Source organism: Emiliania huxleyi, assembly GCF_000372725.1.
Source record: "Emiliania huxleyi CCMP1516 chromosome Unknown EMIHUscaffold_19, whole genome shotgun sequence".
In the NCBI taxonomy this organism is placed as follows: Eukaryota; Haptophyta; order Isochrysidales; family Noelaerhabdaceae; genus Emiliania; species Emiliania huxleyi.
Window position 1 is genome coordinate 564,929 of NW_005200690.1, and position 20,655 is coordinate 585,583.

The 20,655-nt window shown below is 66.3% G+C and overlaps 4 protein-coding genes across 4 annotated transcripts; 2 read left to right on the plus strand and 2 right to left on the minus strand.

Annotated features, from left to right (window-relative positions):
- Positions 1-1,959: 1,959 nt before the first annotated feature.
- On the minus strand, positions 1,960-6,937 carry EMIHUDRAFT_462926 (hypothetical protein; the record flags this gene model as incomplete). Its single annotated transcript, XM_005782431.1, has 7 exons — positions 1,960-2,523; positions 3,919-4,018; positions 4,090-4,112; positions 4,271-4,314; positions 4,565-4,622; positions 4,703-5,222; positions 5,919-6,937. 7 exons carry the CDS (start codon positions 6,935-6,937, stop codon positions 1,960-1,962), a joined length of 2,328 nt encoding a protein of 775 aa, XP_005782488.1.
- A 6,745-nt stretch (positions 6,938-13,682) lies between these two features.
- Positions 13,683-14,144, plus strand: EMIHUDRAFT_353027 (hypothetical protein). The gene has a single exon (XM_005782432.1). It carries the CDS (start codon positions 13,725-13,727, stop codon positions 14,070-14,072), a length of 348 nt encoding a protein of 115 aa, XP_005782489.1. The 5' UTR covers positions 13,683-13,724; the 3' UTR covers positions 14,073-14,144.
- Positions 14,145-15,223: 1,079 nt separating this feature from the next.
- Positions 15,224-15,860, minus strand: EMIHUDRAFT_353029 (hypothetical protein; the record flags this gene model as incomplete). Its single annotated transcript, XM_005782433.1, has 2 exons — positions 15,224-15,603; positions 15,675-15,860. A coding segment is annotated over one exon (363 nt), but the record flags the coding sequence as incomplete, so codon positions are not given.
- Positions 15,861-16,974: 1,114 nt separating this feature from the next.
- EMIHUDRAFT_462927 (hypothetical protein) lies at positions 16,975-19,685 on the plus strand (the record flags this gene model as incomplete). The annotated part of the gene is made up of 9 exons (XM_005782434.1): positions 16,975-17,754; positions 17,925-18,008; positions 18,241-18,283; positions 18,322-18,416; positions 18,752-18,862; positions 18,941-18,961; positions 19,104-19,145; positions 19,217-19,273; positions 19,348-19,685. 9 exons carry the CDS (start codon positions 16,975-16,977, stop codon positions 19,552-19,554), a joined length of 1,440 nt encoding a protein of 479 aa, XP_005782491.1. The 3' UTR covers positions 19,555-19,685.
- Between the last annotated feature and the right edge of the window lie 970 nt (positions 19,686-20,655).

Consider the following 20,655-nt stretch of genomic DNA (forward strand, 5'->3'; position numbering starts at 1 on the left):
GCGCCTTACGGTGGGTTTGATTAGTTGAGCCGCTGTGGGAGGCCATACCGCCCGCTCGGGCGGCGGTATGCGGTCAGCACACCCTCCTCATGTACGGCGTGGAGTGGATCTCGTTGTGCGAAGTGGCCGAGGAGCTTTCTACCAGGTCTGCTTGGTCACGGGGAGGGAATGGAGAGGCTCCACACGCCGACCCACCTTCCTTCTTCACCATTGGTGACGAGAGATCCTATCTGTGTCGACTGCAGCGGTGCGGGGAAGGGGTGCGACGGCAGCGGCCTGTGGAGGAGGCGGGCGAGCGAGGCGGCCGCTGCAGGGGCAAGAGGGTCGCCGAGATGAGCCGAGGTGTGGCGGCGGCCGGGGCGCGAGCCTGGCGGCGGCAGCGCGCGAGCGCATGAGCTCGCGCATGGACGAGGCTCCTGCGTTCCAGGACAGGGGCCCACGAGAGGCGGTGAGGGCGGTGGCGGTGAGGGCGGTGGCGGTGAGGACGGTGGCGGTGAGGACGGTGGCGGTGAGGGCGGTGGCGGTGAGGGCGGTGGCGGTGAGGGCGGTGGCGGTGAGGGCGGAGGCGGAGAGGGCGGCGGCGGTGAGGGCGGTGGCGGTGAGGGCGGAGGCGGAGGCGGCGGCGGCGGCGGAGGCGGCGGCGGCGTCGTTTGCTGCGGCGAGGGTGGACATTGGGGCGGCGATGGGTGCGACGCACCGACAAAGCTTGTTCGCGGGGCAGGCTGCCGGCGCGGGGTGAGGCCGGTGACGCAGTCGCTACGGCAGAGCGGGCAGAGCGTCGCGTTGCCGCCCGCCTGCTCCTTGAAGGCGCTCAGGCACGAGCGGTGGAAGAGCTGGAGGCGGTGGGGGAGGGGCCGAGAGGGCGGCGTCAGACGGCGGGCCGAGGAGAAGAGCTGGCGGTGGGGTGGGCGCGGGCGGGGGTGGGAGGGGGGAGGAGAGCCTGGCCGCAGCACTGCGTACGAAAGGGGAGCTTGCGCGGGAGCGAGCCAGGGCCGTCGCCCGCGAAGGAGAGGCCGCGGCGCGTCGGTGCCGCCACGCGCCGGACAGGCGAGAGGCAGATTGCGCATGTGCACGACCCACCGCCGCTCCTCGGCTCGCCGGTGTGCGCCGACAGCGGCTTGCGCGAGGACGCCTGCCAGCGCGCCGAGCCGCGGGAGCCGGAGCCAACCCGTGCCGATGTGGCGGCGGATGATCCGGTCGGGCTGGGACGATAGGGCAAGTCAGCCGCCGACGACGGCGTCTGAAAGTCAAAGTCGTCGCGACCGCTGCCCGAGCGCCGCCGGCCCGCCACGGCCGCCTCCTCCACCTCTGACGGGGTGCGGACGACGAGCGGCGGCGGCGGACTGCGGAGCACGTCGTCGGCCACCGACAAGGCGGCGAGGCTCCACTCAAGCTCGGAGTCCGCCATCTTGAGCGAGCAGGGAAAAAGAATTTTTCCGTGTTCACTCAAGCTGAGTGAAAATATGCGCCGTGCCACGAGCGAGCGAGCACACACACACACACACACACACACACACACACACACACACACACACACACACACACACACACACACACACACACACACACACACACACACACACACACACACACACACACACACACACACACACACACACACACACACACACACACACACACACACACACACTCCTACCTCCCCAGAAATCCCGAGGAGGCGCACAGCGCCTAGATATGTCTTGTGTTGCTGTGTGCTGCACGCCCTGCGAGCGGGGCGGGGTGCGCACTGTCCCTCTGTGTTCGTGTGCGTCGCCCATCTCTCCCTGGAGATGACTGCTCTATTTATTTATTTATTAGGAGTGCCATTTTGTTCTGCCATCTCGCGATGTAACAGAGAGCCTCATGCAAACGACAACCAACTCCGAGTTCTGCTTCCAAACTCCACAGCGCATGGCCATTGGGCGCGCGCCGAACGCGCTCCTCAGCGCCGTCCGCGGTCTACGGATCGGGGTCCACCTTCGCGCCGTACTTGGCCTCGAGCCTTGAGAACAGCTCCGCCTCGTCCCATAGGACTCCGCCCACGACGCCGACGCCGTCGAGCGCGGTGGGGGGGCCGCCCACGACGCGCGCCACGAGGTTCTCGACCTTGTGCGAGCCATCAGGGGCGTGCTCGGCGAAGTAGTCGGCGAGGATCCGCCGCAGGAGCATGGCGCGGCCGCTCTGCATCGCTCTGCATCGCTCAGCAGCGCCCGCCTCCGCTGCCGCCCGCACCTCGCCAAGGACGGTGCACTCGCGCACGGTGTTTGCAAAGAGCTGCACGGAGCGGACGCCGTCGAGCGGACCGCGCAGCCGCGCCAGCGCGGCCTCACACGCCTCGTGCCACGGCGCGGGCTTCTTGAAGGTGTTTTTGAAGGTGAGCACGACCACGGCGCCCGCCCGCAGCAGCGGCAGCGCCTGAAGCAGCAAGTCGGTCGCGACGGCGGGCGGGGCGTTCATGTCGCAGCAGTAGAGGTCGTACGGCCCGGAGGTGCGGCTGCGCTCGAGCAGCCGAGGAAGCGCCTCCTCGAATCGCGTGCGCAAGTGCTCCACGGCGGGCAGCGCGAGGACCCGCGGCTCGAGCGCCCCCGGGTCGATGGCGACGACGGAGCCAATCCCGGCCTGCAGTCGTGCGGCGGACGGCTGGGCTGCACGTCGTACCTCGGTGACTCTCGGCGATCTCTCGGCGATCTCTCGGCCATCTCTCGGCGATCTCTCGGCGATCTCTCGGCTGTCTCTCGGCGATCTCTCGGCGATCTCTCGGCTGTCTCTCGGCGATCTCTCGGCGATCTCTCGGCTGTCTCTCGGCGATCTCTCGGCTGTCTCTCGGCGATCTCTCGGCGATCTCTCGGCGATCTCTCGGCCATCTCTCGGCGATCTCTCGGCCATCTCTCGGCGATCTCTCGGCGATCTCTCGGCCATCTCTCGGCGATCTCTCGGCTGTCTCTCGGCGATCTCTCGGCTGTCTCTCGGCGATCTCTCGGCGATCTCTCGGCGATCTCTCGGCGGTCTCTTGGCGATCTCTCGGCTGTCTCTCGGCAGCACCTCGGCGAGGTACGATGTCCAGCCGCCCGGGGAGGCGCCCACGTCGAGTGCGCGCGCGCTCGCCGAGAGGGGGAGCGCGATGTGCGCCGCCGCCTGCTCGAGCTTGTGGTAGGCGCGGCAGACGGGTGCTGCCTGTCCACAGACTGCGCGTGAGCGCCCGCGTGCCTCTCGTCTTCTAGGGTGTGCGAGATCGACGGTGGCGGTGGCGAAGGCGGAGGCGGTGCCGGAGGCGGCGGCGGCACGGGCGGCGGCGGCGAAAATGGCGGCGGCGAAGGTGACGCGGGCAATACGTGGGGCGCCGCCTGCGGCGCGTGTGCTGCGGCCGTGCGCTGCTGCCGCCGCGCCGACGCCTCGCCTCGCGGCGTCTCGCCCCACAAGACGCCGTGGCCGGACCGGCGCACGACCCCGACGCCGAAAGAGCCTACGTGTACCATACCTCCAGGGTATCGAACCCAGTGTGGATTCGGTTCCGTGGGTGGTGTGGTATCAGCGCGCGAGGTGCCTACGTGGGTGAATACGCCGACATGAGGGCGGGAGGACGGTATTGTGCAGCGTCCTCAGAGCACCGCGTGGAGAGGAGGGGCTGCGAAGACAGTGAGCACAGCGGAAGACAACTGAACACAGTTGGATACGTGTCCTCTCGAGCGCTGGTTGGGAGACAAGAGCACGTCTTCCCCTTCTAGGGCGCGGAGGCCAAAGACGTGTGCGACGCTGGCGAGGGCGGAGTGGTCCTTGAGGGAGAGGGGCACGCCGCGCGCGTGGAGGGCGAGAGCGATCCGCTGCTCGAGCGAGCGCGGCGAGGCCTGCAAGCGGCACCTCGGTCGATCTCGCTCGATCTCGCTCGATCTCGGGCCGATCTCGCGGCGACGCCTGCACGCGGCAGGTTGGGCGCGGCGAAGCGGCGAGGATCATGCCGGCGAGGGCGTCGCAGGCGGCAGAGAGCGTGCCGTGCCGTTCCGAGAGCGGGTAGATGCGCCTACCGGCCACACGAGGGCTACGAGAAGGCTCCCAGAGGCGGGACTCGTCCTCCGCGACAAGCGGGCGCACTGCACGACGGCGTCCGGCAGCGCCTAGGGAGGGGGGGTGAGGAGGGGGAGAGGGGGGGGAGGGGGGGTGAGGAGGAGGAGGATACTGTTGATGCTGCGTACATCCCCGCGGGCAGAGCCGCCTGTGGTCGAGGAGGCCACTAGAGCGCACATCTCGGCTAGAAATCTCGGCTAGATCTCACCGCGTCGGCTCGAACGGCCTCCTCGAGGGCAGGCATCGGCTCGCCTGCATTGAGGCACACATGGCCGGCTAGATCTCCCCGTATCTCCCTATACTCCCCGTATCTCCTCGCATCTCCCCGTATCTCCCCGTATCTCCCGGTATCTCCCGGTATCTCCCGGTAGGCACACATCGCCGGCGGCTCTACACGGGGCAATGGATGCAGCGGAGACGGAATTGTGCGGGCTGCCACCGGCGTCCTTTCTCGAGAGCTAGTGCTGCACAGAACACGTGGGAAGCATCTCTTGTTGGGCGCCCAGCTCGACGAGGAGGCCGCACTCCATGTGCCGCGACCCATCCGCAACGGGCCGCACCTACTCGCAGGTGAGCTCGGGCTGGTGAGCTCGGCTGATCTCGAGTCGTCTCGGCGGACCCGCCCGCGACGGGGGCGCACCAGACCGGCCACGCAGCGCACGCCGGCGTTCGCATCGAGCCGCTCTCGCACCCGCTCCGCGTGCGAGATGGCCGTCTGGAGCAGGACGTCGCCCGCGCCGCCCGCGGCTGCAGCGGCGGCAAAGTCGTGCACAAACGGTATGTCGCCAAAGAGGCTCGTCCACGGCTCGTCCACGCTCAGCCGGGTGGCGCGGATCGAGAGCCTGCCTCTGCGAGCCTCGAGGGCGCCGCTCACCGTCAGAGCGTCGCCCAGCCGGTACAGCTGGCCCAGCTGCTGGTCCGCCAGCAGTTCGGTGCGCAAGACCGCCTCGATGGTCCGCCCGCTCGGGCAGCGCAGGCACACAAAGTGTAGCCCCTTGCTGAGGCGCTGCCGGTGGACAGCTCGCAGCCCTCTCAGCGCCACCGGCGGCGAGAGCTCTCCGTCTGCGAGGCGAGCGAAGCGCCGCTGTGCCTCCTCAACTGTGACCTCCTCCTCGCACTGCGTCTGGCCACGGCGGTGCTCATTGAGCGCGACCGCTCGCCTGCGCCGGCGAACGGCGATGGCGAGCAGCGCGGCGGCGGCGGCGGCGGCGGCGGCGAGGAGCGCTCCGTGGCTGCGCATATGTATCTAGCCTCTTCGCGAACGCGGTCGTTGCGGCACTCGACCACTGCCACAAGTGCTATCAGTACAAAAAAATCACAGAAAATTCACAAGCGCTCGCGGAGCCGAGCCACGCGTCACGCAGCAGCCCTGAGGTGCCCTGAGCACACATGCGAGCGCCCATGGTCACATCTCGTCGTGCACTCGCCTGACAGTAGTTTGCGGAAGACCGCCGCCAGCATGTCGTCGCACCGGCGCTGCCGGTGGCCGAAGGCAGCCACCGTGGGTTCAGCAGCGCGATCTGGTGTGCATCCGCGCTCCCAGAGCATGCCGGTGGCAAGAAGGTGGTCAAGGATCATCCACGCAGCCATAGCAGATGCCTCGGTGGAGATTGTTCTTTACCCCAGCGTCGTAAGTGTTGCCGCCATTATCAGAACCATCCTGAGCACACAACGACCAGAACGAGTAGCCCTGTTGATAGAAGCAGCCTTCCGTTGGATACATTCCCGCTCAATGACTTGCTGGAAGCTGCTCGCCACCACAGTGTTCATATTGCCAAGTCATTCCCAGGGCACGTGAAGCTTCCCCTTTGCACAGTTCCTTGTCGCGTAGTCGGTAACCACCAGTACCAGCACACATCTGCGGTGGTCCTTCTTCTGTCGCGGGGTCGTGGGCTGCGTTGACCGGCCACGCTTCGACTATGTAGAAATCCTTCTTCTTGCCCGTAGCGCAGGTGAGGCTTTGGTAGGTTGGGTCCTCCTTCGGAGGCGACGGAACAGGCGGTGGCGATGGGGGTGGGCACGGCGCCTCGGAGAGTCGCCGGCGCTCCTCCTCGGTGGCGGGATCTGCGACGCGCTCGATTGAAGACGCATCGACGATGTCCGTGGTCTTTGAGCTCCCGACCGCCGCGTGGTCGCCTTTTGCCGCAAACGCGTTGAAGCGCGAGAAAGCGAACTCGGTCGCGAAGGCGGATTGCATCTCGTACTCGGAGGCCGTGCCCTCAATGGCGCCTTCCGCCTGGGCGCTGGTCGTATAGTGGCCCGACCACGGGTAGAGGTCCTTCTTTCCGTGCCGCGCGTGGAAAGGGGCGGCGTAAGACTGACCGACGATGCCGTGAGGCCTGTCGCGAGATGGCGCGTCTCCGCGCGCGGAGAAGCCTAGGTCCAGGCGGTGCTCGGGTCCCGCGATAAGGCAGCCTTTGCAGCTTTGCATGCCGTGCACCGTCACTGTCCAGTTGCCCAACTCGAAGGTGGCGCTCGAGTAGGCCATGGCCATCTTGAGGCCGTAGCAGGTCTTGTGGCCGCGTCTGCCGAACCGGAACGGGCGGCCGACGCAAGTTCCATTGATGACCTGCCAGCCAAAGTTGGTCTCGCTGAGCTCGGACCCCCAGAACGAGGCTTTCGCGCTCCTCTGATTGGCAAAGCGCGCGACGACGTGCGCCTCTACTAGGAAGGAGCCATTGACTGTGAGCGCCCCGTCGTGGATTGTGAAGACCGCCTCCTGAATTTTGACGTTGACCGAGAGTCCGGGCGCAGAGAGGAAGTTATAAAGCACGTTGTGGCGGCCGCGAAAGTCGGCCTGGCCGCCGTGCGCAAAATTGAGGTGCGGGTCCTGGAACGCGCGGCTCCCGAAGCTGTTCAGGCACGGCTCAGCCATATTTCATTTCGTAGTTGTAAAATTCATTACGTTGCGCGAGCGAGGGCAAAAGCGGGCTTTGCATTTGGACGATATCCACGCATTTATTATTCTCAATCAGTCGAGCTCAAGCAAGACCGGGATCGCTCTACCGGCAAACCTCTCGCTGACATGCGCGCCCCGTCGAGCTGACGGCGGGCGCGCTGAGGTCGCACGCCAAGCCAAGTTATATGCCAATGGCATGCGATCTAGAATCGGCTCACGCGCCTCTACTCGCATACGCTCACCCATCCATAGAACTGACTCTCTCACCGCCACACCCACAAACCCATGCCCACGACGAGACACGTTGGTGACACGTGAGCACTTGAGCACTGGATAGGGTCGATTCCGCATGGTACGGGACCCCTCGATCGTCTCGCCCACCCTCACTGGAGTGTTCATTAGGGGGGGTCATAACAAACACGGTGCAGGATCGCGGTGCACGCTGCCGAAGCAGTGTCGTCCCCCCTCTCCCCGGCGGCGATGGCGGTGTGACCGATCGAGCTACAAGAGGAGCTTGGTCAGCAGGATCCGGGATAGTCAGATGCACTACCTCACTGGGCATGAGACCACCGGTGACACGTACCGATCGGCTTCAGCTGAGTAGCCGGCGATTGTGCCACACTGCTCATTCATGACGGTGTGGGCAGCAAGCTTGCACAGCGCTACCTTGGTCCCTGCAGGCGGGACGCAGCGGCTCGCATCGACATCATCATCGTCATTTGCCATCTCGGCATCGTCGGCGCATTCGTGCTTTGCTCCGTACATATCGACTAGTGCAGCGCGGCCAGAGCTGGTTTGGAGCTTCGAGACGAGCTCGAGCACCTGCAGGCGTGGGGGCTGCGACTGGTTGGGCGCGAGCGGTACGTGCGTCAGCGGCAGTGGCAGCAGCGGCTTGCCTGCGGCAGCTCATCTGTGCCGGCCGCATCTAGCACCATGCTCATAACGCTTTTTGTCTCCGACCCTCGGCGCAGGTTCTTCTTGGCATTGGCACGCTCTTCGCCGCCGACGATCTCATACGTGTCCCCTTGCATCTCCGCTGCGTGAACACTCCATTCTTCCACCACGAGCTCGAGTGTGTCGGCCAGCGCTCGAGAAGTTGCTTGTTTGGGCCGTGCGACATCGAGGAGACTCTGCACAGCATCTTGACGGCGTAGCCGTCGCCATCGTCGGGCGTCGGGGTCCTCGCCAGCAACGGCTCCGCTTTCGCCCACCTTCCTCTTGCCGCCACGGTGTCGGAGCGTCGAGAGCATCGTCGCTAATGCGCGCGAAACGGACGGATGACGGTGCAACTCCGAAACCACCCCCTCACTTGCGGGGGAGAGACTTATAAAATCACAGAAAATTCACAAGCGCTCGCGGAGCCGAGCCACGCGTCACGCAGCAGCCCTGAGGTGCCCTGAGCACACATGCGAGCGCCCATGGTCACATCTCGTCGTGCACTCGCCTGACAGTAGTTTGCGGAAGACCGCCGCCAGCATGTCGTCGCACCGGCGCTGCCGGTGGCCAAAGGCAGCCACCGTGGGTTCAGCAGCGCGATCTGGTGTGCATCCGCGCTCCCAGAGCATGCCGGTGGGTGGCCTTGACCAGGCCTGAGCAGCTCAGGAGTGGAGGCAGCCTCTGTCTTGACGAGCAGCGCTGGATCGCCAAACCAGCAGAAGAGCGCCGAGCGGCGGCGCCGACTCCGTGAGGCCACTCCAACTCGCACATCTCAAGCTGTATCTCGAGTACGCGATCGAGTTAGAAGCTCATCGACACGTGTCTTCAATGGTTGAAGGAGCCCGTCACTCCAGTCAGTGGGTGTCAGCGACGAATCGGCCATCCTGCCCCCCTTTTGGGTCGGTAGTAATACCAGTTGTGGGACGGTCGTAGGAAAAAAAAACGCATAAAATGATGGAAAGGGCGCCAGCTGTTTTCTACTGGCAAACTTCTAGCTGACACGCGCCCGGTCGAGCTTACTTCGCGGTGCTGCTCGCGGTGCTGCTCATCTCTCTCAGACACATCTCTAATCGACCACTGTAAAGTGACTCTTCGCTTTCCACCCACTGTGATTTTGTGTGTGCGCAGCGTCTTTCTTTGCCTACAATTGAAAGAAAGAAAGAAGCGTGGGAAAAAAACGCCGACAAAAGGAAGTCATGAGGCGACACGCCGCCCGCCACCTTTCGACCCTTCACCCCTCTCAGCGACTTCCGTATGTCGACCTTGCCACCTACACCGACTGATGCTCCCACACTGCCACCCTCTGTGCTCGCAAGTTCCTTGCGGCACATGGCCAGCGACGCCGCGCTCGCGCCGCTCACTTCGAGGCTGCGGCGCGGCAAGCCGATCCACATCGGTGTGCTCGGCGCCTCAGTCGCAGCCGACGGAGGCTGCCTGGAGCAGAAGTACGCTCGCTGCATGACACCACGCCTCCAGCGAGAGGGCATGTGGGTGCACGCGTTGCGAGTCATCAACCAGTCCTGGCCGCACGCCGAGCACCAGCTCTACAACGGAGCAGTCGACGCGACTCCGGCGCAGCAGTTCCGGCACTGCATGCACGGGCTGCTGCCGCCGAGCCCTCACCTCATCTTCCTCGAGTTTGGCTCGATGGCGCGCTTCCTCGACCTTGCCCAGACCGAACTGCTCGTCCGGCAGCTCCTCTCGCTGCCGTCGGCGCCAGCGCTGGTCTTCTTCACCGTCCGCGAGTTCTGCGCGACGGCGCACCTCGAGTGGAAGATGAAGCACACGCCGGACAAAGAGGAGCCCGACCTGCCGGCCGACAAGGGCCCGCACGCGAGGGCGGAGCACGCCTTTGAGTCGCTTTGCGAGCAGTACGACCTCACCTGCCTCTCCTACTACCACGCCTTTGCACCACTCTATTTGCAGCGCGCGGCCAACTTCGCACGGGCGGACGTCGCCGCCGACTGCCTCCACCCGAGGACGGGCCGCTTCGGCGCCGCGTACGCGCGCGCCATTGTGCAGCACTGGATCGGTCGGGCGGCGGCGTCTGTCCGTCTGGCTCCCGGCAGGCACCAGCACCAGCGGCGTGAACTCCCTCCGCCAGCGATGGAGGGGACGCGAGCGCTGCTGCAGTCGGGGAAGCTGCACCCCGGCTCGGCGCGCTGCATCGCCTTCCGGAGCGTCGAGAGCGCGTCGAAGGCGCGCTCGCGCGCAAGAGTGGAGCAGATGCGGTGGAGGTCGGCGCACTGCGGCACGGGCGAGTCGATGGGTCAGTGCGTCCACTCCCGCCCTTCGTGCCCGGTGTCGCGGAGCGTGGGCGCCGCCCCCGCCGCCTCCGTGCGGCATGGCTGGTTCGCCTGCGACTACGCGCTCGTCTTCAACCGCACGTCGGGCGAGTACGTGCGAGGCAAGCGCACCGACGGCGTTGTCGCCCTCCGGCCGGGCGCGACGATTGAGTTTGGGGTGGCGGTGGAGGCGTGGCGCCCGCTGCGGCGCAAGGAGCCGCTCGAGGCCGGGCGAGGCGCGGCGAATCTGCCGCGCGCGTGCGCGACGCTGCACTACCTCACCTCGTACGAGAGGCAAGGTCGGGCCGCGGTGTCGTGCTTTGGCTCCTGCCGATGCGACCCGTTTGTGCTGGACGCGCACTCGCGGCCGAGCAGGGGAGGGCGGCGGGTGTCAATCACAGCCGAGCGCGGCGTCGAGCTCTCGGTGAGCAACGACTCGAGCCGGCCATCCGAGGGTGCCTCCTCCACCTCCATCCACCGCCGCTCCACCGGTGACGCGAGCTGCTACATGCGGCTTCGCCTCCTCAACGAGACCTCCTCCGGCGGCCACCACTTCAAGCTGCAGATGCTCACTGTGACGCTCGCAGGCTGCTCCAGGGGCTAACCTCTCTAGCACACTGAGCCACAACACACAAAGGTCATCCAGTGGCGGCGCGTGGCCGTGAGTCCTCTAGTGTGCGCCAGTCCACGCCCTTGTCGTGCCAGTGTGCTGTGATAGAGCCGCTGCTGGCGCTGCTGCAGCGGCGCGACGAGACGCAGGCAGCGGCGCGACACCCGCGGCGCGCGGGACCCGAGCGGGTCGAGTCTGCTGTCTGGCCGTTCTCGACGCCGGCCGCGGCGAGGGTGGCGGCCTGTGGCCGGCTGGTGGGCGGATAGCAGCCAGGAGGACTCCATCCAGATACCAGCCAGAGAAGCCACAACGTGAAGCAACGTGTGGTGATTCCGCCTGTTTCTTTCTTACACAGGCCTGAGAAGGTACTCTCCTAAGCTGTGAATCAGACGCACTTGCCTTCGGGGGTGGGCGTGCTTTCACAGCCTCACGAGAGTACTGAGAAGGCGGGCGAACTGTGCACTCGGTACCTCCAGTATCGCAGTCTTTGTTAGTATCGAGGTCTCGCGAGTTTTGGGGGTCTCGGCGCCGCGACAGCGCTGCGAGCCGCGCGATGCCACGGCGCTCGGCCTGCTGAGAGAAGAGCTTCCCGGACGGCAGTGACAAGTTACCCGACATCAATCGTCGACGGCAACCTCGAGAACTGCGCCTCCAAAGTCGCCCAGATTCGCCTCTCGCGGCACGCTGAGTTAGTATCGCCGGTGCGCCAGCAGGCTCTGCTCCACAGCAGGGCATGCCCGACTGGCTCCTGCTAGCCGTGCGTCCTGGTGGCATCCATTGCCAGCTCAGGTAGCCTCAGGAGGTCGCCTCGCGCACGACGCGGCGTCGCACAGCACCGCTCAGCGTTACTACCGAGTTAGTATCGTCGACCCACAGAGACTGCTCTTCTGTAGGTGGAGCCGACAAACGCCGGCCGGGTCGGCGCCGCCGCCCCCATCGCCGCCGCCGGGGCGGCGGCGGCCTCGGCGGACCATCCGGCGCGCCGCGCGCCCGTCGGGGAGGTGTTCACCACCCCTGGCTCCTCACCCCGCCACGCCTTCGTGCGGACGCCGTGGCACCCACCTCAGGCGCCGCTCGGACTCGGTTGACGGCCACCCAAGTGCTTGGCTCATGCCAAGCCGACCGGCAGGCGATTCCCAGTCACTGCTAGGCTAATCTCGGGCTGTCCTGCGTCAGTGTGGTGCCGTGAGGGGCGCCGCCCCCAAAACTACGATCGTTAGTACCGTGCGGGGGCAGTGCATTTAATTCTGTCAAAAATCCAAATCTGCTCCGTGGCGCTTATTGGGCTAGGATCATACGTCCGGGAGGCCCCCCATGAGCGATCTGGCTACTCTGTTCACGTTCACACCTCGTAAACCCCCCATTACCCCGATACAGGAGGTAGTGCAGTGCGCGCCGTCCCCTGCCTTTCTTCGAAGCGCCAGTCCTCCCGGCCAGCCGGGTCCTCACATCCCCTGGGCCAAACGACAACACACCGACTTCCCTGTGCCCCCTTGTGTAATGCCGACTTCTGTCCGGCTACTGCTAATCCACTTTGCGGCCGCAGCCTCCGGCCTCTCCAACTGGAGGCCGTGGGACGAGCGTCGGCGAATGCCAGTTCCGAACACACCAGCCGCACCGGTGCTGCCGAAAATCGTCGTGCTGGGCGGCACCGGACGGATCGGCACCGCCGTGGCTGCGCATCTGATCTCGCGTGCCCAGCCAGTGGCCATCCAGCTCGCCGGCCGCGATCGCGCCAGAGGCGAGGCGGCCCTGGCAGAGGTGAGGCGCGAGCGGGCGGGTCGGTTCTCGCAGAGCCGCTTCGACTTCCTTCAGCTCGACTGGCGCGATGAGGCAGCCCTCGCTGCTGCGCTCGAAGGCGCAATCGCCGTCGTGCACACGGCCGGCCCGTACGCTGGCGAGTCGCCAGACGTGCTGCGCGCGTCCATCGCCGCCAGCGTGCCCGTGTACGTCGACCTGTCCGACCCGGTGGCGTACCTGCGGGAGGCAAAGACTCTTGGCGGCTCTGCGCGCGCCAGCGGGACTCTCGCCCTCTGCGCGGGCGGTGCCTTCCCCGGCCTGTCCAACGTGCTGGCGATGGAGTGTGCAGCGCGGCTGCGGCGGCGAGTGCACGACCTTGACTTCAGCTACTTCACCGCCGGCCTCGGCGGCAGCGGCGCCGTCAACCTATTCATCACGAACGACGGATTCGGGGAGGAGGTGCCTGTCTTCCGTGCCGGCCGGCTCTCGCCGCAGATGGACGCAGGCGGCGGGCTGCGCAAGGTCGAGTTCTTCCTCCGCGGCCGCGACGAGGCGTCTGAGTCGCTGGTCGGCGAGCGCTCTGTCTGGAGCTGGCCCTTCCCAGAGGGCTGCACGGTGGCGGAGCGGCTCTCCATCACGGGCAGCTCGTCGGTCGGCATGGGCACCGCGCCTGAGCTCTGGAACTCGGTGATGGGGGTGATGGTTGATGTCGTGCCGCGCGGCTGGTGGAAGAGGCGCTCCTTCTCGCAGGGCCTAGCCGACTTTTCGCAGCCGCTCGTGCGGCTGACCGACCTCTTCACAGGCGAGACGCACGCGATGCGCGATCTCTGCTCATCTCTGCTCCTCTCGGCTCATCTCTGCTCCTCTTGGCTCCTCTCTGCTCCTCTCTGCTCCTCTTGGCTCCTCTCTGCTCCTCTCTGCTCCTCTCGGCTCCTCCTCTCTGCTCATCTCTGCTCCTCTCTGCTCCTCTCTGCTCCTCTCTGCTCCTCTCCTTCACAGGCGAGACGCACGCGATGCGCGTCGACGCGGCGGCGGAGGACGGATCCCGCGTCACGGCGGTGCAGGCGCACTCCTCCTTCCGGCACGATCTCGGCTCATCTCGGCTCATCTCGGCTCATGTCCTTCGGCGGTGCAGGCGCACTCCTCCTTCCGGCGCTGCGTCGGCCAGAGCTGCGCCGAGTTCGCGCTCGCGATGTTGGAGGCGACCGGCGCGCACGGCGTCGCCGCGGCCGGCGGTGGTTTGGGCGACCCGCCCGCCCCAGAGGCGGCGCGGCAGGCGGAGCTCCTCCGAGCGGCGCTGCCGCGCGCGGGCGTCTACCTGCCGGAGGAGCTGTTTGCCAGCGCGGAGGCGCGTGCGCCGATGCTCGCGCGCCTCCTCGCCACGCCGGGGACGCTCAACGCCGGTTTCGAGGAGTGCCGACCGGAAGAGGCTTGCGTCGTCGCGGCGGCCGAGGGAGAGGCGGCCGGTGCCGCCCCAAGCCGGGTGGCGGTCGACGCGCTCGGCTTTGACGACCTACTGCCGGGCTTGGACGGGGATTGATGTGTGTAGTGTGGGCTTCGTCTCGATGCATTATCATGCACTGTACTGTACGTTACGCCCATGAAGAACGCCCAGGTATGGATGGGGGGTGTGTACTACACGGGTCACGGCTTTACAACACGGTAGAGACAGAAGACAGAGGTGTCAGCTAGCGCACACACAGAGGGGGGGGGGGGGGGGGGCTGTTGACCCATGCGCACGTCACGCTCTATATGGTGCACACAGTCCGGAACCACACACGTGGTGTACCCCGGGAGGCGGGAGGCCCGCTCAGACCTGTCACCTGAGGTGATGGCTGGTGGGGCTCGCAAGGGCGACATTGGACAAGAGGGTGAGGCCCTCCCTCCCCGCCTGCCGAGCTGCCTGGGCGGTGAGATCGCTGGTGACCCTGCCCGCCTCCCTGCGGGCGTAGAAGAGCGCCGCCTGCTCGGCGGTGGCGAAGACGCCGAGGTGAACCTTCCTGCTGCCAGCCCCCACCCTCAGCTGGTACTTCTTGCTGCCTGTCTGATTCGGGTTGTAGCAGACGCCTTTGTAGCCGGTGTTGTTGCTGCTGCTGATGGCTAGGGTGAGACCCTCCCTCTCCGCCAGCTGTATCGCCTCGGCGCCAGCGGCAGTGAGAGCTGGGCGAGGCTGCAGCAGCTTTGCGGCGTCGGCGCGGCCGTACTCTGAGCGAGCGTAGGCGGTGGCCGCCCCCTGGGCGGTGTCGAAGCAGCCGAGGAAGATACGCTTGCCGCCATCCTGCACCTCCGCCTGGAACTTGTTTTTGCTGCGGTTGAAGGTCACGTTCTTGTAGCCAGTCGTGCTGTCCTTGCGGATGGCTGGGATCAACATGAGGCGCTCGGACAGCGAGTTCGCGCCCGACTGGCCACACTCCGCGGCCGGCGAGGCGGCTGTACTTGTCCGTCGAACGCGCGTGCGCATCCTCGAGAAGAGCTCCTAGCGCTGCTACTCGAGTAGTGAGTGATCCCCGCTGTCTTCTCCGCGCCAACGGTACGAGGTGGTTCGCCCTGGACTCCGATTTACGCCCCGGCGGGGATGGATTTGCGGGTTTCCCCGTGCCGCGAGACTTGGGCATGTATCTCCCGCGATGTGTCGCGGACAAACCCAAGTAGACGCCCCTTGGGCGGGATCGCGTCTTACTTACACAAGAGGAACTATAACACATCGCTAGTCATGTACAATCATGAGAACTGGGTCCAGGCTCCATAGTGAGGTGGTCTCCCAGTCTAGCGCACCTCGCGCCGGCGGGCGGCGACCTGTCCGTCCACCGACCCCTCCGCCCGCGCGTGCCACCGCCGCCTCCACCGCCGAGTCGAAGAGCCGTCGTAGACCCGTCGTCCGTCCACCGTGTGGTACGCCGCGAAGCGGCCCGACGCCCAGGGAAGTCGGCGGCCGCGCGAGCCCGACGCCTGCTCCTGCTTGCGCACGCCTGCGTAGCCGGTGCTGCTGCGACTCGAGAGGTGCAGCCGCCAGCCCTGCGCCTCTGTCACCACCGCCGGCGCCTCCCCCGCGGGGCCCATGTGGGATGGACCTGCGAAAGCGCGGGGAAGGGAGAGTGCATTCAGCAGAACCTGAGCACAAGTGGGGGGCTTGCTCGCGAGCCTTGACTTGCATCGACTTGATTACAACGCGGAGCCATCGCGGGTAGCCAGAGGCGGCGGACCGAGCAGCATGGGCGGCGTGTCATTCTGCAGTCGATCGCCGCCGAGCGGCATAGCGGCGCCGTCGCGGGTAACCAAAGGCGGCGGGACGGCGGGAGAGGGCGGTGGTGCGGGCGGTGATGCTGATGATGTGGCCATTGGCCGCCGCCGCGTCCTCTTTGCGAGCGCTCTCGGCTTCCGTCCCTTTTTACGCTTATCCCCCCCCCTCGTAAGTGGCACGAGCTTTCGGCGGACCAGGCCAGGGCTTCTCGTCAGTCTACTTGGGTTTGTCCTAGGCTTGCTTTCTTTTTTCAGGGGATGGGGAGAGATCTCCTGTTCCGCGGAACGCGAGCAGGCCCCTCCTTGCCCGGTCTGCGATGCAGGGAGGTGGTCGTGCCATCGTCGCTTCGTACACACACCCACCACGCCGCAATCGTCGCCGGCGCGCGACACTCCCGTCGGCCGGACTGTCCTCGTCGAGTGTGTGCCGCCAAGGCGGGACGCACTCAGGGACAGTGGCGACGGGACGCGGCTCGAGGGACGGCTCCCGCGAAGGCACGGCTGGCAACCGTGGCGCGCGGCGGCGGCGGTGTAGAGTCGGCGGCGCGCTCCGATGACAAATATTCGCCTCACAGTCAAACACGGCTGCTCACACGCCCAGCCGTGCTCTGGTGCATCGCTTGGGTCGCCTCTGCCACCGAGATGTCGAGGGCCGGGGCGCACTCATCGACTTGGGCTATTATCTGCCCTCGGGAGGGCGGCGGCGGCGGTGTAGGGGCGGCGGCGAGCTCCCGGTTGCAAATACTCGCCTCTCACAGTCCAAGATGGCGGCTCACACGCCCAACCATGCTCTGGTGCGTCGATTGGGTCGCGTCTGCTGCCCGTGTCTCTGTCTTATCGGCGCGACGACAACAAGCTACCCCTAACCCTAACCCTAACCCTAACCCTAACCCTAACCCTAACCCTAACCCTAACCCTAACCCTACTAACCCTAACCCTAACCCTAAGAACTCGGAGCATTCACCGAGAGCTCGCGTCAACGGACCGCTGGTTCCTCCATTCCGACCCGAAGCGGCCCGTTCTTAGGTAGGAGCTGCACACAACGGCTTGAACTCTCTGACCCTAACCCTAACCCTAACCCTAACCCTAACCCTAACCCTAACCCTCGGCTGTGGGTCAGGCTGTGCTGGAGCAGGCGGGCATCGCTTCCAGGGGGGGGGGGCGCGCTTCTGCTCACACCACATGCTAGGGGGGGGTCCGACATGAACGACTCTGCTGTGTCCGCTGCAATCTTTGGCGCTGGCGTCGCCGTGCTCATCGCCGTGCACTGGCAGAGGCAGAAAAAGCGCGGGCAGAAGCGCCTGCAGGCGCTGGAGGCCCTCGTCGAAAACCAGCAGTCGCAGCTCCGGCTCAAGGAGCGCGAGCTAACGGCGCTGCGGGCTCGCGGCGTAGCGGGCGCGCTGGTACCCCAGCCGCTGCACCGAATCGTCCTGACGGGCGGCCCATGCGGCGGCAAGACCACCGCGCTGGCCAAGCTCCGTATCCGGCTCGAGGAGCTTGGCTTTCTGGTGCTGACGGTGCCCGAGACGGCGACGATGCTCTTCTCGGGCGGCGTTCCGCTGCCAAGCGACGAGGCGTCGGGCTTCGCCTTCCAGAAGCACCTGATGCAGGTGCAGCGCGAGGTCGAGGACGCCTTCATCGCGCTGGCGAAGGGGTCGGGTCGCCCGGCAGTGGTGCTGCTCGACCGCGGCTTGATGGATGGCAAGGCGTACATGGAGGAGGAGCAGTGGGAGCTGCTGCTTGAGGAGCTGCAGCTGACGCCGGTGATGCTTCGCGACCAGAGGTACGACGCCGTTGTGCACCTCGTCACCGCCGCCGACGGCGCCGCCCCCTTCTACAGCCTCGCCAACAACGAGAGCCGCACAGAATCCGTCGAGGCGGCGATCGAGGTCGACCGGCGCACGCTCGACTGCTGGACGGGGCACGAGCACCTGTACATCGTCGACAACTCGTGCAGCTTCGAGGAGAAGATCCGGCGCGCGGTGGCGCGCATCTCGGCGCTGCTCGGCGTGCCCGGCCCGCAGGCGGACACGCGCAAGTTCCTAGACACTTCCTAGACACTTCCTAGACACGTGCCCGGCCACGCGCAAGTTCCTGCTGCAATCTCCCAATATCACCCCATATCTCCCCATATCTCTCCATATCTCGGCAGGCGGTGACGCGCAAGTTCCTGCTGCAGCGGCTGCCTCGCGAGGAGGAGCTGCGGAGGCACGTCTCGCGGTACGAAGTCTTCGAGGTAGAGAGCACGTGCCTCGGGACACCAGACGCCAACCCTCCCCTACCCCACAGTACCCGAACCCTAGGTGGAGAGTACGTACCTCTGCTCACCAAACGAGCACGAGCGCTGCCGAGTCCGGAGGAGGCAGCAGGGATCCAATGTCTCCTTCCAACACCAGACATGGGTGGTGCACCGCTGCGCGCCCATCGTGGTGTGAACAGCGTCTCTTCACACGTCGAGCTGTGAACAGGTCGGCGTCGAGGGCGACAGCGACCAGAAGGCGGCGGCTAGAAGTGAAACACAGGTGACCCGGCCTGTCTTTCTTTTCTAGGCAGCGACCAGAAGGCGGCGGCTTCGCCGACACTGATCGAGCGGACGCTCACCGGCCGGGAGTACCTGGTGCTGCTCAAGCAGGCGGAGCAGTCAGTCAGCGTATCACACGTCCCTAGCACGGACGACGGGGCACGCACACTCGCGGGACACATGGGGGCACGCGAGGCGGTCTGTGCGATCTCGGAGAGGGTTGGCTGTCGGAGCTACCGTCAGAAGGGGAATCCTCTGCAGGCCGCTCCCCTACCGTCTAGAGAGGGGAATCCTCTCGCACGCCGCCTCTCCCTTCCCCCTCGCCACTCGACCCTACCCGGCTACTCTCGCTCGGGTCAGGCGGACCCGGCCTGCGCCTCCATCAAGAACACCTAGTACCATACCCCCAGAGTCTCGAATCCAGCGTGGGTTCAGTCCCGTGGGTGGTGCGGTCTCAGGCGGACCCGGCCTGCGCCTCCATCAAGAAGACGCTCACGTGCTTCAGCTGGGGGAACAGCTACTGGGAGCTCAACTCCTTCCACGGCGCGCGCCATGTCGCCATCCTTGAGGTGGAGGCTTCAGTGAGACCGCACCACCCACGGGACTGAGCCCACACTGGGTTCGAGACCCTGGGGGTGTGGTGCTAGGTGGAGGCCGAGTCGCGAGATGCGCCCCGTCTGTCTGTGCCGGTGGCGCACCACCCAGGCCGCCTCCTCCCAGCCGTCTCGCCGCTCTTCTGTAGGCGACAATCTCCCCATATCTCCCCATATCTCCCCACATCTCCGAGACATCTCCCCACACCTCCCGTAGGCGCCAATCTCGCTCCCACCGGTGGTGGACGCCATCCGAGAGGCGCGAGCGGCCTTGGGGCGGCCGCGCGTACCTTGGCGGTGCGCCTCACCGTCCGTTCTTCGGCGCCGCAGGTGACGGCAGAGCCGCACTATGACTCGCACGCCATCTCGCGCCGCGTCGCTCAGACGGCAGCGCCTAGTACCATACCCTCCAGAGTCTCGAATCCAGCGTGGGTTCAGTCCCGTGGGTGGTGCGGTCTCAGGCAGCGCCCGACGAGCTCGTCGCCACGCGCGCGCCATCGTCGCACGCGCAGCTGCAGGAGAGGGTGGCGGCCCGCGTGCTCGCCGCCGTCGAGACGGAAGCGCTGCCCAGCATGCACGCGAGCCCGCCGGCGCTGTCGCCCAGAGCTCGTCTGCGCACGCCTTCGGAGCCGGCGATCCCGGAGGAGCTGCACGACGAGAGAGGCTGACTTGGAGGGCCACTGTCGCCCGCCTTCTCTTAGACATTTGGAGGGGACGCGAGATGGGGTACACTCGTTTTGTGCATATCGCGGCGCGAGATCCCGCGCGCGTGCGCAGATCCGGATAACAGGTCTACAGGTCTATCCGCAATCCGGATCTCGCACAAGATGTGCAATGACGGTCGAGTCTCGAGAGGCGGTTTTACCCCTCGAGTGTCGAGAGATCTCTCTGTACACAGTAGATTGTAGATCTTGCGAGAGTGTTCTTACGGCATGATACAAGGCTATTGAGGTTTACGGAAACTCGGAAACCGACTGCTGCGCAGCTCACAACTCTCACAGTCACACTCGCGAGACCCGAGCTCGGCTCTCTACGCCCCGCAACCCCCTGCGTGCTCCGGCACCTTACCTTCACTGAGCGCCCTCCGTGAGCCTGTTCAGCCGCGCCTCGGCCGCCGCCGCCCGCTTTTCGCGCTCCCTCCTCGCGATGGCCGCCGGGTCGGTCGCCTCAAACTGGAGCGCGGCGAGCCTCTCGCGCGCCCGCTCGAGCTCGGCGCCGTCGCAGCCCACGCCCTGCGCCTTCTCGATGGAGGCGGAGAGAGCGGCCAAATCGGCGCCCGCTGTCGCCTCGGCGAGGAGGGCGGCAGCGGCGGCACGCTCCGCCTCCTCCTGCTTGCGCCGCTCCTTGCGCGCCTTCTCCGCCTTCTTCTTCTTCTCCCTCGCCTTTGCGCGCTCGCGCTCCTCCCTGTCCGCCTCCTCCTGCTCCGTCAGGCCCTGGGGCACGTGCGCGGCAGCCCAATCCCACCGCTCGGGCAACTCCGCGCGCGCCTTGCGGAAGGCGTTGCGCACCTACGCGGCCAACGCGGAAACGGCATCTCCCCGCGGAGCGCCGCCCGCGCGCCCCGCGCGTCGTGGGGAGATGTGGGAGATGGTGGGAGATGGTGGGAGATGGTGGGAGATATGGGGAGATCGCGCACCTCGCGCGTCTTTGCCACGTCGTATGGCACGCGGAAGCCGTCCCGCACGTGGCGGAGGGCGGGGTCCGCGCCCCCCTCGAGCAGCACCTACGGCGAGGGGGGTAGACCCGTCTAGAGACCGGCACCAGCCCCC